This window comes from Tenrec ecaudatus, chromosome 9, assembly GCF_050624435.1.
Source record: "Tenrec ecaudatus isolate mTenEca1 chromosome 9, mTenEca1.hap1, whole genome shotgun sequence".
NCBI classification, from domain to species: Eukaryota; Metazoa; Chordata; class Mammalia; order Afrosoricida; family Tenrecidae; genus Tenrec; species Tenrec ecaudatus.
This window is the reverse complement of record NC_134538.1, coordinates 122,512,915-122,529,709: the sequence shown is the minus strand read 5'-3', so window position 1 is coordinate 122,529,709 and position 16,795 is coordinate 122,512,915. Positions and strand designations below refer to the sequence as shown.

Below are 16,795 nucleotides of genomic sequence, written 5' to 3'. Positions count from 1 at the left end.
TTGGTCTTGAATTTTAGCTCAGCTACTAAGTCAAGTAGTTTCTCTATCCATTACAGCAAGATCCTTTAGATTCAACTCACTGGACAGATGGGGACACAAGGAGACTATGTACAACACCCACCACGTGCCTAGCAGAAGTCAGCATGTTGTAAGTGAAACGCCCAAATACTCGATTTAAAAAAAAAAATCCACGTTGTAATAAAAATTCCTGCCTAATGCCTTTAAGCATTACCTTTTACTATGGGCCCACGAGTCACTCTGTGGGAGAAAGATGCAATATTTGGCTTGTATAAGATTACAGTCTTAGTAACCCTGCAGGCACTTTTATTCTGCCCAGTCGGGCTGTTATGAACCTGAACTGACTCACTGGCAGTAGGTCTGGTTTTCTGATCCTAATGTAATACAGAAAAAAGAGAGCTGGAAAAAGCATGTGATTTTGAAATCATTTATTTTTATGTGCATGGCTTACAAGCCTATGCAAAGTTAGGATTGCAACAAAAGAAGTTTCCATTTGACAGACTTCAGGGCTCAGTTGTAAGTCATGTAGCGGGGAGTAGCACTGAATTTAGCATAGGATTTAATGACCTTATTAACAGCTTCTAAGAAATCCTTCTCAGTAGCAATTTTTCGCCGTGCTCTGATTGCAAACATGCCGGCTTCTGTGCAGACACTTCTAATTTCAGCACCTTTAAAAGAAAAAATACGTAGGCTTAACTAAAATCATCTGACAGACCAATAAATATATTTTATAAAGTCTACCTACCAGTGCTATTTGGACACAGTCGTGCTAACAATTCAAACCGGATATCTCTTTCAACACTCATTGAGCGAGCGTGAATCTTAAAGATGTGAGTCCGACCCTAAAAATTAAAGAATTGACAGATAGTAAATGAAATAAGTAAATAAATCACAGGAGACAACTCTTCAAGAACTCTTTTCTTTGAAATGGGCCTCACCTCCAGATCTGGTAAGCTAAATTCAATCTTCCTATCCAACCTTCCCGGTCTCATCAGTGCTGGATCCAAAGTGTCGGGTCTGTTCGTGGCCATCAGCACTTTAATATTGCCCCGAGGATCAAAGCCATCCAGTTGATTGATCAGTTCCAACATCGTTCTCTGCACTTCATTGTCACCCCCAGCACCATCGTCAAACCGAGCCCCTGAAAACACGAGAAGTGAACTAAGCCTGTCTGCTGGGCACAGCACTCTATGTAACCTGCAAACGAAATCTCAGCTCACACCACGCTTTCCAGGAAACACGCACATCCTGCTTCTGGGCAGATCCCACTTCGGAAAATTCTGCTTTGCACAAATTAGAAAGTGAATCTTTACTTTCAAAAGGACTCAGCATATTATTTCTACAGATCTATCTAGATAAGATAGACTGGATGAATAGTCTGGAGGAGAAAACAACGGGACCAATGGTTCCGGTGGGACATGGGAGGGGGGGGGAGAGGGTAAGGAGGTGGTGCTGACCAACCCAAGGACGGGAGCAACAAGTGATCCAAAATCAGTGGAAAGGAGGGTGTGAGAGGCCTGGTAGGGATTCAGCAAGGGCAAGGTAACCGAGAGAAATTACTGAAACCTCAATGAAGGCTGAGCATGATAGTTGAACAAGAGGAAAGTGTAAGGAAATAAGAGGAAAGAACTAAGTATTTACATGGGTCTAAAGACTGGAATGTACATATGTAAATATATTTATATAAGAGTGTGGGGGCAAACAGATTTATGTGCATATATTTATAGGTTTAAGGCAGCATTGGGCCTCCACTCAAGCACTTACTCAATGCAAGAACACGTTCTATTAAATTGGCATTCCAGGATGCACACCTTCCTGACACGATTGGTGAAGAAAAATGTGTGCATAAGCAAATGTGGTGAAAGCTGATGGTGCCCAGCTATCAAAAGATATAGCGTCTGGGGTCTTAAAGGCTTGAAGGTAAACAAGCGGCCATCTAGCTAAGAAAAGCCCACATGGAAGAAGCACACCAGCCTGTCTGACCACGAGGTATAGAAGGGACCAGTCATCAGACATCAAAGAACTAAAAATCGTATCAGTGGGTGCCCACCTTCCTGATAAGATCACTGAAGACAAATGGGTGCATAAGCAAATGTGAAGAAAGCTGATGGTTCCTGGCTATCAAAAGATATAGCGCCTGGGGTCTTGGAGGCTCGAAGATAAACAAGTGGTCATCTAGTTCAGAAGCAACAAAGCCCACATGGAAGAAACATACCAGCCTATATGACCTAGAGCTGTCGAAGGGACCAGGTATCAAGCATCAAGGAACAAAAAAAAAAAAATCGTATCATTGTAAATGGGTGAGTGCAGAGTGGAGACTCAAAGCCCACTGGCAGCCAACCAGACACCCCCTTACTGAAGGGTTGTGGGGAGGAGATGAGCCAGTCAGGGTTCAGGGTAGCAACAAAGAAACATATAACTTTCTTCTAGTTCTTAAATACTTCCTCCACCCCACTATCATGACCCCAATTCTACCTTACAAATCTAGCTAGACCAGAGGATATACACTGGTACAGATAGCAACTTGAAACACAGGGAATCCAGGACGGATGACTCCTTCAGGCCCAGTGGTGAGAGAGGCGATGCCTGGAAGGTGGAGGGAACGTGGGATAGAAAGGGGGAACTGATTACAAGAAACTACATAGAGCCTCCTCCCTGGGGTATGGACAGCAGAGAAGAGGGCAGAGGGAGACGTCATACAGTGTAACATATGACAAAATAATAATTTATGAATTATGAAGGGTTCATGAGGTAGGGAGAGTGGGGAGGGAGGGAGGGGGAAAATGAGCAGCTGATATTAGGGGCTCAAGTGGAAGGCAAATGCTTTGAAAATGATGATGGCAACAAATGTACATATGCGCTTGACACAATGGATCTATGTAAGGATACATACATGGATGGATGGATGGATGGATGGATAAGAATTATACGAGCCCCCAATAAAATGATTAAAATTAAAAAGTACTTAGCATTGATTCATTTAACATAGGTACCTTTAAGTATTTTGAAATTTTGCTTTGTTTTTTTCCAAATTACTAAAAACACCTTTTTAATGTAACACAATATACACCTACCTGGCTTGAGCAACTGGACAATATGTAAATTTTAGCACTATAAATAGCATTTAATTGCATGTAGGAAACTTTATTATTCTGTAAGAATATTATTTTATGCTATTCTAAATTTCCTAAAGCTGTCCTTTAAAATATAGCTAAGTCTACTATTAAACTAATTTGGACACACTATAGAATGCTAGGCTCATGTCAGTATCTCTTTCATTTCAACCCAAAGAGTAAAAATGAAAAATCAAGAACCTCCAAATTTTACTTTTAATTGTACAAATATATACTATCATATTACCATACTTGTTAAAAATTTATAACTGAGATTAAAGTATACAGAGAAATTCTATTGTCTTCCTTCTCCCTATTACATCATCTTAAGCACAATTCACTTTGGAAGGCACTGCTTCAGTTTCCAGACATCCATCACACCTAGTGTAACTTAATTATCAAAGTAACTCAAGAGTCCCAACACTGACTCAATACATTCTGATCAAATCATGGCCTTTGAAAACATTAACTGAATGTTCAAATCCAACTTGGCCCCAAACCAAACCAAACTTACTGTCACCAAGTCAATTCTGACTCACCATGCCCCTATCAGGATATCTGCACGGGTTTCCAAGACAGGACCCTTCCCAACTACCCGGGGTTCCTTCTCACTTTCTGGTACAAGCGACAACTGTCAATGCCTACAGGGCAGTTTAGAATTTTCACAGTCTATCACATTACTTAACTTGAACCTTTAAGAAATTCATGAAACAAGCAAAACAGGAACTATAATTCCCTTAAGATGAATAGACCAAGGTTCAGAGATTAGTTAAAATAGCATGCCTAGATCACAGAGTTAATACAGTATTTCATTAACTATCTGGTCAGCAGTAACACGACTTTACAAAATGTACACCAAGGAAATCACCACCTCAGCACTTTAACGCAAGGATCCGATGATAAGGGGACGGGGAACCTCATGACCAGAACTAGAACAACCACAAGAAAACTATTCGGACTGTTGGTGCACCCTTAAGAATGTAAGTAATGCCGTCGAACAACCTGTGCAAAGGGTTCCGAGGAAACCTAAAACGCTGGGTGCCCCTCACCCAACAATGAAATATTATCATCACCAAAACAAAAAAGGGAAAGAAAACCTACCGCTGCCAATGAGATTCCACCCCAGGGCTTTCTAATCATAGTGATTAAAGATCTATCCCAGTTTAGATGTCAAAATGTGCCTTTTAAAGGTTCATTAAGTGCAAAGTAGTTTTCTAAAATATTATTCATACCTCCAATAGCATCAATTTCATCAAAAAATATAAGGCAGGCCTTTTTGGTTCTGGCCATTTCAAAGAGCTCACGAACCATTCGAGCACCCTAATGAGAAAAAAAGAAAGTCTGAATTAGTTTTAAAATCTTGTAAACTACAATACAAATTGTGCTTCAAACTTTTCAAATTCCTAACAAGAGTCTCAACCATAACCTTTAACGTTTTAAAAAAATACTAACCTTCATGATCTACTTACCGAATAGCAAGTTATTAAACTTAGTAATAACAAGGTGATATATGCATAGATACATGTGAATATACACGCCTCCACACACAATTTTTGTCCGATCTTTCAAGTTAGATCATTAAACACTGATATAAAGTGAAAATATACTTTTGAATTAATCTGTAGAACATATCTAGGATATTTGTCTTATAGACCAGAGACCTGTCAAAGATGACATTCTTCTGAGTAGGAAGATACTGATTAAAATTTCTGTGTGTGTCTACAGGTAGCCCAGCTCACAAAGGAGATCTGTTTTTCACTTTGTCTGCAAGGGGGATTTGTAGCAAATTCAGAACAGGGACACATGGTTCTGATGTAGCTGACTTTATTGCAAGGAATCCTTTCCAGTAATTTAAAAGCTGCACGTAAGGCAGTGAACTTGTCTGTGATGAAGAATTAGGGGTTAGCACAATCATTTCAAAGTGAAGGCAAATTTACTGAATATTAAAGAGCAGGTGATAAGCTGCCCACAAGTCGGACATCCATAACCCGGAGACTGCCTGTATTTCCAAATGTTAACAAAGGGTGACAGATGGCGTCTGGGTTTCTAAACTGCTAATTACACTCACTCACTGAAGAAATGTCAAGCCTCAGTCATTCAAGGTGGAGTTGCCATTTTACTTTCACTCATGCTTCCCATCTGGTTCAGAGCTGCTGTTCCTTGACTGCGGGGAGTTTACTTTACCTCACCAACGTACTTCTGTACAAGTTCGGATCCAATCACTCGAATGAAGCAAGCATCAGTCCTATTAGCCACTGCTCGGGCACAAAGGGTCTTGCCTGTACCTGGTGGACCGAAGAGCAGCACGCCCTTTGGAGGCTCAATGCCAAGGTTAACAAACCTCTCTGGCTGTAACGGAGACAAAATTTTTACACGTTACTTCTGTGTATAATAAAAACAAGACTAGTTCTACATCACTATATTTAAAACAACCTTTTTATATCCATAAGCTACATACCAAACCCAAACCCAGACCCATTGCTGTCACTTCTAATTCAGAACAGGCCTACAGGGCAGAGCAGAAGCGCTAAGCAGTCCCTGAGGCTGTGAGTTCATGGAAGCAAGAGTCTCCCGCTTGCAGAGCAGCAGGTGGGGTCAAAGCTTTGGTCAGCAGTCCGACGTACAGCCCACTTTGCGACCAGGGCTCCGCACATCTACATAGGAAATCTCACTCTGAGACATAAGCTTCACATTAGACTCACATCAACACCGAGTGCTTTCAAAGATCCTTCCAATATACAGGCTTAATATTTCCCTCCTACCCGAACTTAAAAAATAAAAATCCATGTTTTAAGAGCAAGAGTGGCATCTAATACCCAGTTTTCCACTATCTTCTCAAGCTATTGCGCTTGAAGAATTAGAGCACATGGTTTCATCGAAACGACTTTAGAGCATATTTAAAACACTGCTAACGGGTCAAACCTCCACCTCCTCTCTCCCTCCACATAGCAATTTTGTTGCTGTGTTAAACGTGCTTGACCATTCGATCCTCTCTTCTGGATGTCTCTGGAACTTACCAATGCTCGATATTTCTTCTGTAATTCCCTCCACTTAAAAATTGTCATTAAGGAAACATTGAATTTTAAGAACAATCTAATAAAGAGGCAAGTTCAGTGCTCAATACATGAAAGATTATCACATCTTTATGCAATGATATTTAAAATGTTACAGATTAAGCCACTTACATGAAGTAGTGGGGTTTCAACTACTTCTCGAAGCTTCTCAATCTGTTCCTTACAGCCACCAACATCACTGTATGTGACATCAGGTTTTTCTTCCACCTACAGAGGGTGAAAACGCACAGCATACTGCCACTGATTTTCCACCACTAGTTGAAGTGAACCATGCAGTAAGAGCCCTGGAGCCTTTAAAGGAAAGGCAGACGTCTAGCCAGAATTTAAATACAACTACAATAGATCGCCCTGAACCCACTGTGAATTAAATGTTGAATAATGCTAAAAAGTGAAGGTCCAACAAGTAAAACAATGACTAACAGGCATTCTTATCTGACAAAATGTTAAACTTTCAGCAACTCTGACAGAGTAAACCTATATATAACTTAACAATTTGTTAGTTGGAGGTCTCAAACTTTCTTGAGAGGCCTCCAGGGTTAAAGGCACGTCACTCTTTTTCCCTTCCCGATTTGGGTACCTGCATCATGGTGACTGTTGGATCAATCTTAGGAGGCAGCGGGATATGAATTTGATACTTGTTTCTGTCCACACTAAGGAAGTAAATTAAAAAAAAGAGAAATTCACGAACACATTCAAGTTTTCCATGCATTTTTACTTTTTATCTTTTATCCTCCAACCTGTACTTTTAAAAAGCACAAGAGAGTCTCAAAGGTTATACCAAGATAAAACAGCACTAAAACTCAGGACACCAAGCCGCTGCATAAAGTGGAAAACAGTCTACACAGCAGTGAGGAAACCTTTGAAGTCAGGAAAGAGACAGAAAGTAATATTCGGAGGGAATTAAGTGCTCTAGACACATTAACTCACGCAGCAATCAGAACTAAACTAAATGTACCTAAATTAGTAAGCCTATTCCAAACACAGGCTAGTCAACTTACCGCTAACTCTCGAATTCTGCACTGACTTTATACGTTCTGAAGCTATTCACAAAAATCACTAGGGGAGATGGGCTCATGCAAAGACGCAGAAGCAAAGACATTCAACTATGATACCTTACTTGTTCCATGTACTCATTCACTGAAAACAGAGTCAAGAATGTGAATGTGACTTGGTGCCTTTAATGAAAGAAGAGTATTTGCTGTAAATAGAAATCTTACCCAACTCTCATTCCTTCTTCAATGTCAGTAGGGGCCACCTGATCGCTCAGGTCCACCACAAACTTGGCAAACTGTTTCACGTTGATAATGTACTTTGGGTCCTCTGAATCCGCATTGATTATCTTTGTACACCTAACACAGCAAAAGGTTTGATTAAGAGAGGAATCTAGAGCACAGACCATGAATGCAGGTAACTGAATTCTCCCTGAGACGACGGAACACTGACCAGCTAGAGCCACAGCTAGCAGACCACTGCTAAGGCCCCTTTCTGTAACATGTGCTCAACTGAGGCCATCAACTGCCACCACTCATAAATATTAAACACACATTCCCCTGACCTAAATGACATCATCAGCTCTCCAATTTCTTGATTTTCACAATTATGTTCCTTTCTTTTTAATAGACCCCTCGACACCTGAAGATGCTTTTTCTTTTCCCTGACAATCATCTTGTTTTATGTCAAGTTTCATAATAAGTATGTTTTCATCCTTCCGACTTCGTATTTCAAATCCAGTTCTATACTGTTGCCATTTTCAATTCAAATGTACTCATCTTCTTTCGGTTTGATCTGCAGAAGATGAATTTATATTACTGTATACTGTATGATATAAAATCCTTAACTCCCTTTCCTCTTCTACAGTGTCTGTTTACGAAATAAGCACAAACATGAACTCATGTTAGAAGGCTACGTACTACGTAAGCTGTAGGACTAGAAAGAGAGAAGCAGAGAACTTCTCAGTGTGCTTATACCGATCCAAAATCCAGGCTTAGCGTATGAGAGCCACATGTCGCACTGGTAAGCAGTGTCACTGGCTCTTTATCCCCCACCAAAGAGTGCCAAACAAGCATTACAAATGGAGGGGAAAAGAGAAGAAAATAATGATCTTGGAAGAGACAAAAATCTTTGGAACTTAATTTCTTTAGTGAGAAGAAAACGTCTTACAACAACCAAAACCACAGCCACTGCCATCAAGTCAATTCCCATGCCTGGAGAGCCGACACGGGGTCCCACAGGTTTCCAAAACTGCACAGGAAAAGGCAGACTCATCGTTCCTCCTTCTAGAGGCTACAGACCACCTCCTTAAACAAAGTAGGACATTAAACAAAACACAAACAAAAACCTCCACACATCAACAAAAAACCCAGACATGTGCAAGCAAGAATCCTTGAAAGCTTGAAAAATTTAAGGAAATCTCCTAGACAGCAGCAAAAAGGAGAAGATAGAAAAAGATAAGCATATTAGAAGAGCCTTGGTAGCTCAGTGGTTACAAATCGGGCTGTGATTTGAGAAGAAACCAGGAAATCCAATATCCAAATATTAGAAGTCCAGAAGAAAAAAATCGGGAAAACAATGATTAACAAATAGTTTTGAGGTACTTAACCAAATAGAAGAACATGACAAGAGTGCCAGTGCAATGGGTATAAAAAGACCAGAACCAGTGTACATCACTAAGGGATTTCAGAACCGTGAGACAAGAGATCCCTACAACTAAAGACACAGCAAAACACCCAAGTCAGATGTGCTACACTGAGAATCAGAATGGTTTCTGATTAACAACACACTGGGAGGAGGAGGACATCTTAAAAATTCTGCAAGAAACACAACTTTATTCCCAGCCACGATATTCCAATTCACCTCTTTTCAGGAAGTTCTTACCAGGGACTATATCCAATATAAATGAAGGAAGTAAACCATGAAAGAAAACATCATGGTGCAAAAGCAACAAGAAAGGCAAAAGGCCTCTCCTGGTTAGGGAGGTCACAAGATGATTGTAATTCCCGGGCACAAGGGTGGGTGACCAGTTCAAACTGAAGCAGGCCTGAAGATACTGGGAAAGACTTCCTCAAGAAGGATGTAGCTGGGGTATAACTGAGAGAATACCTGATGGATTGGGTATTCAACAAGCAATTTAGATCATCAGAAAAAAAGCTAAGGGTTAAGAAGTTAGTAACATACATAGAAAACCCAGCAAATGAACTGTCTCGGGAGACATCAACATCAACTGGCACAACACAGTCCATGAAGACAATGTTGTCCATCCTACTTTGGTCAGGAGGTGTGATTACTGGCCTCTTGCTGTCTGGAGCAAAGAAGAGTGAAAAAAAACCAAAGACTCAAGGAAGCAATTTGCCCAAATGATTACTCAACCACATGAGTCAAAGCCTCTATTACCCAGAGACCAGACAAACTAGATGGTGCCTGGCTACTGCTACCAATCATTCTTATCAGGATCATAATAGAAGGTCCTAGAAAGAGTGGGAGGGGAAAAAATTACAACAAAACTCAAAATCATAAAAAAGACCAGATGGACTGGTCTGACAGAGACTAGTAAGTAGAACCCAAGACAGTGGCTCTTAGACAACTTTATTTTTCCTCCCCGAAGGGAGTGCACCTTTCCTGGAAGTACTGCAATACCAGGTCAATGTGTGGAGTGGACGGAGCAAGTTCCTATTCTATCTCCTAATTCCAAAAATCCATTTAATATGTTGTCCTCAGATAGAAGATGTATCAGATACTAAACTGACAAGAACAGATACTACACTTGATCTTAGCCAAAAGATCGAGAAGCGATTTAGACAAGTTTTCAAGCCTGTATCTGAACCTATCCATGGGACTACCTTTCATTCAGACAATACACAGGTCTATACAGTGAATAACATTACTACGGAAGGACATACTCCTTAGTACAAACGAGCAGCACTTGCCCAAACAATAAAGCCCAAGAGGCAGGAAAGGATCAATGAAACAAGCCCAGGGGAGGGAGGAGAGGGCTGCAACGGTGAGGAGACCACGGCCGGTGCAATAGAGGGTGGCCTTAGAAAGCCGGTTGGGGTCATTAGGAGTCAGCATTGACTTGACAGCAACGGGTCAGGTTTTAGTAAGTATTTAAAAGAAAAATACCTATCACTAGTCGGCAGCGACAGGGGAAAAAAGTACAATGAGATATTTTTGCCCAAATGGGAAAAGTTTAAAAGACTGCTAATCACATATATTACACTGATACTAGAAAGTAGGCATTTGTCCCAACTTCTTAGTGTATAAGCAAGTCAGACCAATATTTTTTAGATTTTCAAAACTGCAACTCTAGGAAACAACCCTACAGAAATGCAAATACATAAACAGAGAAATATCTAATTTGAGTGTTCGCTTAACACTGTTACAGAAATTGGAAACAACCATACATGCTAACTAAGGAATAGTACAGTTGTTTGAAAAACAGAAAGAAAAGAAAAACCCCTAAAGAATGTAAAACTATATTAAAAACCATGGGAAGAGTTCTAAAACATGCTGTTACGATTTCTTCTTTTAAAAACCAGATATTTCTCTGTAGACATGTATGTATATAAAGACACACATGAGGAGGAGGAGAGCCAAAGAAGTATCAGCAGCTAAGGCTGCCAAAGGGGCACTGAGTGGGGGGATGGAATGGGAGACTTTCCTATTCTGGCTCTGGATTTTTCTCATTTTAATCTTTTACACGATTAAACCTCATGTACTTTGCAAATAAACTTTTAAGGAATGGGGTTTTAACCCCAGACACTTTGTAGCAGTTTTTTTCCAATTTACTTGGAATTTAGAATAAAAACTCCTTATGAACTAGACTGCATTATCCCCAGACCCTCGGAAGTGGTTGAAAGCAGAGATGAAAATGAAATGCCAGAGCACTGCGCATACCTTGCAACCTGTAACGGCTGCTCACTCTGGAGTGTTTGCTTATCTGCAGCCAAATCCCAGAGGGCAGGTGGGGCCAGGCCAGTGTCAGACTCCTTAATACCTACAGTGAGGAAGATTGTAAATTCACTGAAATGAATGCATCAACCTAAGACAGTTTTCAGCCTGAGCATTTCTGGCATTCTGGAACGAATACCTTCTTTTGGTAGAGGGCTGCCCCGGCCATTGCACGGTGCTTAGCAGCAAACCTGGTCTGTAGCCACGAATGCTACAGCACCTTCCCTACCTTCCAGCCCACCCCACCAGCACCACCAGAGTCCAGACTGCCAAAGGTCCCCCTGGTGAGCAAAATCACCCCAGTTCAGAACTGAAAGTAATCACCAAGTCAGCACTTGCTGTACTTGAAGTTTTTTGTGCAAGTCAAACTCTCTAAACCTTCACTACTGGAGTCTCAAGGGGGAAAATACAATACAACTTCAAGCACCAGGCAAATGCCTACTGACATTAAGCCTTTGTAAGATCCAATTTTACTCATTAAAAAAAAATCTGACTTGCTAATTATTTAATGGCTTTAAGTAAGAAACATGACGTGCTTAGAAGGTAGGCTACTTCCTAGCTGAGTGTGAAAGGTGATCTACCTGTTTATTAAGGTGATCTACTTTTACCAGATAGGAAAATTATTAGTTAGAAAAAAACAAGTTCATCAATGAGGAAAATTGTATTTAAACTCTTTTGACATTACATTAGAGAAGAAGATGAGAGAATAGTCACCTACCAGTGAGCTCATTAATTTTCTTGAGAAGTTGCTGGATGTCATCTTCAACCTGCTTGATCTGCCGAGAGTACGTGCTCTGGCCCTAGGATATAAAGACCAGTTTAATTAGAACATCTGATATCACCAATTAAACCTCAGGTAGAAACTTGACGGTTAAAGTCTTAAAACTATCAATATCCCAAAGCATGCGAAATAAAAGCAGAGAAAATTTTAAGAAACATTTTAGAACCAGTACCTGCCCTTGCCCACCAACAACTCAATATTATAAGAGAATAAAATTTGTCTTAAAATTACCATTTTTCTGTGCATTTAAACTTTCCACTTCAGCTCTAACTCAGTAAAGTATAATTTAAACAGAGCAAATACCTATGTGAAATATTTCATGTATAATTTATATAGTGTTAATGTTTTGTGCCATTAAGCCAATTGACTCATACAACACTTCCATTACAAATAATGCTCTCTGACCTGCTCCACATAGAAACTTTGAGTAGCTTTTTTCGGTGACGATGATTGTAAGTAACTAGATAGAATTCTAACTATCTTAGAGGGTCAATACCACATACACTACCGACATTTTGTATATATTAAAAGAACTTCCCAACAGACTGGACTGGAGAACACTCCTAAAGGCCAACAAGCAATCCTTGAACTAACTACAAACTTTTCTTTCTTGGTAAAAAAAAAAAAAAAGGACTTACATAGGTTTTCAGCAAGGCAATATCCCCCTCGTCCAAAGCTAAAAGGAGAGAGAGAAATGAGATTCAAACAAAACACGCTAGCACTAATCAATCAATATCATTTTCTGCTCAATTCAAACTGCAAATTGAGTGCCAAACACTGAACAACGATCTGATGGTACAAATACAACCATCAGATCTGGACTCAAGGAATTTACTCGTACATCTAATAGGAGGGTGAGAGGTAAGAAAACATTTAATAAATATGATCACAAATCTTATAAACTTTATATACTACATATATTTATAAACTTTATATACGACATATTTAGATAGACCACACTATAGCCATATGATGATTTAAAATAGAGACATCAAAATAACACAGAACAGTGCTTTTAAGAAATACTGCTAAGTAAATCAGATAGGTTTTTTAAAAAAGCCTATGCAATGTGCATTTGCTTTTCTAAAAAAAAATTCTGTAAACAAATGTGGAAGGAGACCAGCCTGTACTGGTGTCTGTATATGTTAACAGAGATCATCTTGTGATGGAAGGTCTGTGAGTGATCTTCACTTTCTTCTCCGCGTGTGCGTGCGCGCGTGTGTGTGTGTGTGTGTGTGTCTGTTTCAAAGAAAATGTTTTGGTTTTTAAATCTTGAATGTTAAGCAGTTTTCACAGGGCAGGGGGGACTTAAAAGAACAAAACAAAACACGAGCAGAGGTAGGAGAAAGCCCATTTGGCTGAAATAGAGTCTATGTCCTAGGGGGAGGTCCCAAGGTGCTGACTTGTTCATAAGGTCGGAGTTCCATGTCAATCCACAGGTGCCTCAGAAAAAGGCTTGGAACTTTACACCAGAAAAACCAACTACTGAAAAACGGTATGGGGCACAGTTCTATTCTGACACCTGTGGGGTCGCCCTAAGCTGGAATCAACTCTACAGCAGCTGGTTTTGATGGTAGTTTGGGACCCTAGTGAAGTGGGTCTTGACATCAGAGTGCTTTACGTTAGCAAGAAGTAGCTAAGATACAGAAGACGATTTGGAAGGTTAGAGGGCAGAGACTTTAAGTGGCTCATCTAGGATAGTGACAGTGAATGAGAAAGAAAGGGATGGATGAAAAGTCTCTGTCGCAGAAGAATCTACAGAGAATGGCAAGTGACTGTGACCAGAAGCTGTGGAAGGGAAGTGGCTCCCAAACTCTGTACTTCAGAGGAACAGAAGCAAAGAGGGAAGAAAACCAAGAAGCTTCAATAAAAAGAAGTCAAGGGAGTCAGAGAACTCAACAATATTAAGAGCATAAAGATTAGAACTGAAAAAAGGCTGTCCGGTTTGGTCCTTAAGAACCACAGATCAATGTCAACATTTGTAGGGACAGAAACCAAACCACACGGAGTTATAACCTGCAAGCAGTGAAAAGAACTGCGGTTGTACATTGAGAGAAGGATTGAGCGCTTTCACCCACCGTGTTTTTAGGACACAGTGCATACTCACGCATTTATAGGGTAGTGGGTGGGGGCTGGGGGGATTCATGGGGAAACAAACAGGAGAGGTGGTGATCGGTGCTCTAGGAACTGAAGTCCCAGAGGAGGAAGGGATAGGGTCTGGAACACAGACAGAATTTGGTTCCCAAAACTAAATTCTCTGCCATCGAATCAATGCCAAGATCATGTGCCACGGCAATCAAGGTAAAAAGGCCAAAGGTTGTAATGGAAGGAGAGACAGAAACGTTAAAAACAACTGGGAAAGGAAGGAGCTTTGTGGAATTAAGAAATCTAAAAAAAAAAAAAAAGAAAAGAAATCTAATACTGATCAATTTTTTAGGTGACTGAAGTGCATTCACGAAGGAAATCATGAGAACTAAGGTGATCAGATTCTCAACAGAGCTGCTAATGGCCTTCAATGACATGACAAAACATGAATAAAGCGCATAAAGAACACGAACAAACCTGGGATTTAAAGTACCTCGAAACTAGTCCTAACAGGGTCACATATTTGCTAGGGAACTTTGAAAATGTGACATTTTTGAACCTTGGTTTCGCATCTGAAAAATAACAAGACAATTTCTGCCTCACAGTGATCGTACAAATTAAATATGATAAGGACGAAGCAGCACATAAAATCATATACAGATGCTAGTCATGAGTGCACGCAAGGGTTAAACAAACATACATGGAGAATGATAATGGGCTCAGAGAAATAAACTGCAAACCCAAAGCTAAATCTGAGACCCAGCCATTCCTGCTGATCAATCTCCTCCCTCTCTCTCTTCCAATCAATGCTGACTCAATGAGACCCCCTGTGGGCTCCCAAGACTACTGGTTTATGGAGTAGAAAACCCAGTCTTTCTCCTGCTGAGCCGCCTGGCAATACTGAATGCAGCAACCCAACACATCACCGCTACAGCACTTGGGCTCCTTCGCCTTCAAATGGGTGACATGAATGCCTTTGAGGTTTTTCAGTGTCATAGAGGAAGAACTGAGGGCATCCAGGGCAGATAAACCTCTCAGGACCAATGAGAATAGCGATACCAGGAGGGGAAGAGAAAGGTGGGGGAGGGGAAACAGATCACAATGATCTACATTAACCCTTTCTGGGGGATGGACAACAGAAAAGTGAGTGAAGGGAGATATCAGTGTAAGACATGAAAAAAATAATAATTTATAAATTATCAAGGGTACATGAGGGAGGGAGGGGAAAAATAAGTAGCTGATACCAAGGGCTTAAGTAGAAAGTAAATGTCTTGAAAATGATGATGGCAACATAGGTACAGATGTGCCCGACACAATGGATGCGTGTATGGGTTGTGATAAGAGCTGTCCAAGTCCCCAATAAAACGCTTTTTTAAAAAGGAGTAAGAGTTGAGCACGAATAAAAGCAGAGAGGAAATGCTGTGTGTGGAGGGTAGAGTTGAAGACCGGGTGCCAGGAGAGCTGTACCATTGTCTAGCAAAGAAAGACTATGAGGGGAAGGTTACATCACTTAAAGATAGCTTACAGAGAACAAAAGGAGAAACCCCCATTTATGAAGACCAGGCTGCAAAAAGATATCGGCAAACCGTGCGCAGACCTCAAGTCCTACAGGTGGGGCTGTCAACTGGTATCTCCAGGGAAGAAGCATTTGGTAGAATCGATTACAATTCTATTTATAAGATGTACCCGACAGCTTATGTTTTACACACGTGGTAAAAAGTTTTATACTCAGCGATTTGTAAGCGCAACAGATTGAAAGAAAACAAACAGTGCTTGTCAATAATAACAATTAAATATTATTGTCCTCCCACATAATGGAGTACGAAGCAAACGCAGAGACACCCGACAACACGGGCTCTTTATCTAATGCACCACTCTTTCTCCGCTCGATTAAACCTAAGAAACAGCGAGGTGTAAGCTCAGTATGATACAGGGACGGGAGAGGCGAGTATACATGCAAAGCATCACGGCCTGTCATCGGGGCTGTCTCCCGAGAAAGAGGGTGCTTGGGGACAAGGATGGAAAACTTGTTAGTGCCTCCGTTTCTGCCTTTCGAGTGTGAACGGTTTTTCTGTGCTCCGTAGTGCAAGCAATTCCTCTTCAAAAGAGCACGATGTTCGGCGCGTGGGGGCGTCCACACGGCACACTTCGGGGCGGGAACGGGCGGCAGAACCGAGGCCCGGCTGAGCGGACGCTGCAAGGCGGCGGCGAGCCGGGCTTGCGTGGCCGGCGGAGTACCCGCTTCCTCCGGCGCTGAGGACCAGCACTCCGACCAGGGGGCCAGGAAACGCAGCCTGAGCGTGCGCTGACCGAGGTTTAGAAAAGGCAGCCGGTGTAAAGCCACTAGCAACACCCGGGGCCCGAGAGCCGGGCCGGAAGCAGGACTCCCGCCTCGCCCCGCCTCGCCCCGCCTCGCCCCGACCTCCTGCCTCGCTCAACAGACCTCGGATGGGCTTGTCCTCCTTCTCCTCCTCCTTGGTTTTCCGCTGATCCGCTCCGAGGTAGTCCGGCATTGTGGAGACGCTACGTGCCTCAACTGCTCACGATTACGCGGCACCTTCTTCGCTTCCGGCGCTGCCTTCGGTTTCCCCGCCCCCACCGGAAGTGGAACGCGGCGTCGCCGGCCCGTGTTCCGGCGCGCGCCGGAAGGCGGCGCTGCAGGCCGCGCCCGAGGCTCCGCTCCCCTGGAGTGCCCGGGTGACCACTGGCGCGTAGGAAGGGATTTCCCTGTGAGAGGGGGCGTCCGTCTTCTTTCCTCCGGCTCCCTGAGCAACAAA

General features: G+C 41.8%; 1 protein-coding gene and 1 non-coding gene across 2 annotated transcripts; both read right to left on the bottom strand.

Annotated features, from left to right (window-relative positions):
* Window positions 1-445: 445 nt before the first annotated feature.
* Window positions 446-16,620, bottom strand: PSMC2 (proteasome 26S subunit, ATPase 2). Its single transcript, XM_075558513.1, has 12 exons — window positions 16,462-16,620; window positions 12,572-12,609; window positions 11,871-11,952; window positions 11,099-11,198; window positions 7,423-7,554; window positions 6,783-6,855; window positions 6,317-6,412; window positions 5,316-5,480; window positions 4,364-4,451; window positions 957-1,159; window positions 764-860; window positions 446-686 (listed from the first exon to the last, which is right to left on the bottom strand). The coding sequence occupies exons 1-12, from the start codon at window positions 16,529-16,531 to the stop codon at window positions 529-531; spliced, it is 1,302 nt and encodes a 433-aa protein (XP_075414628.1). The 5' UTR covers window positions 16,532-16,620; the 3' UTR covers window positions 446-528.
* LOC142457438 (U2 spliceosomal RNA) lies at window positions 9,805-9,995 on the bottom strand. The gene has a single exon (XR_012786184.1). It is a non-coding gene; the product is annotated as a U2 spliceosomal RNA (small nuclear RNA).
* Window positions 16,621-16,795: the final 175 nt, after the last annotated feature.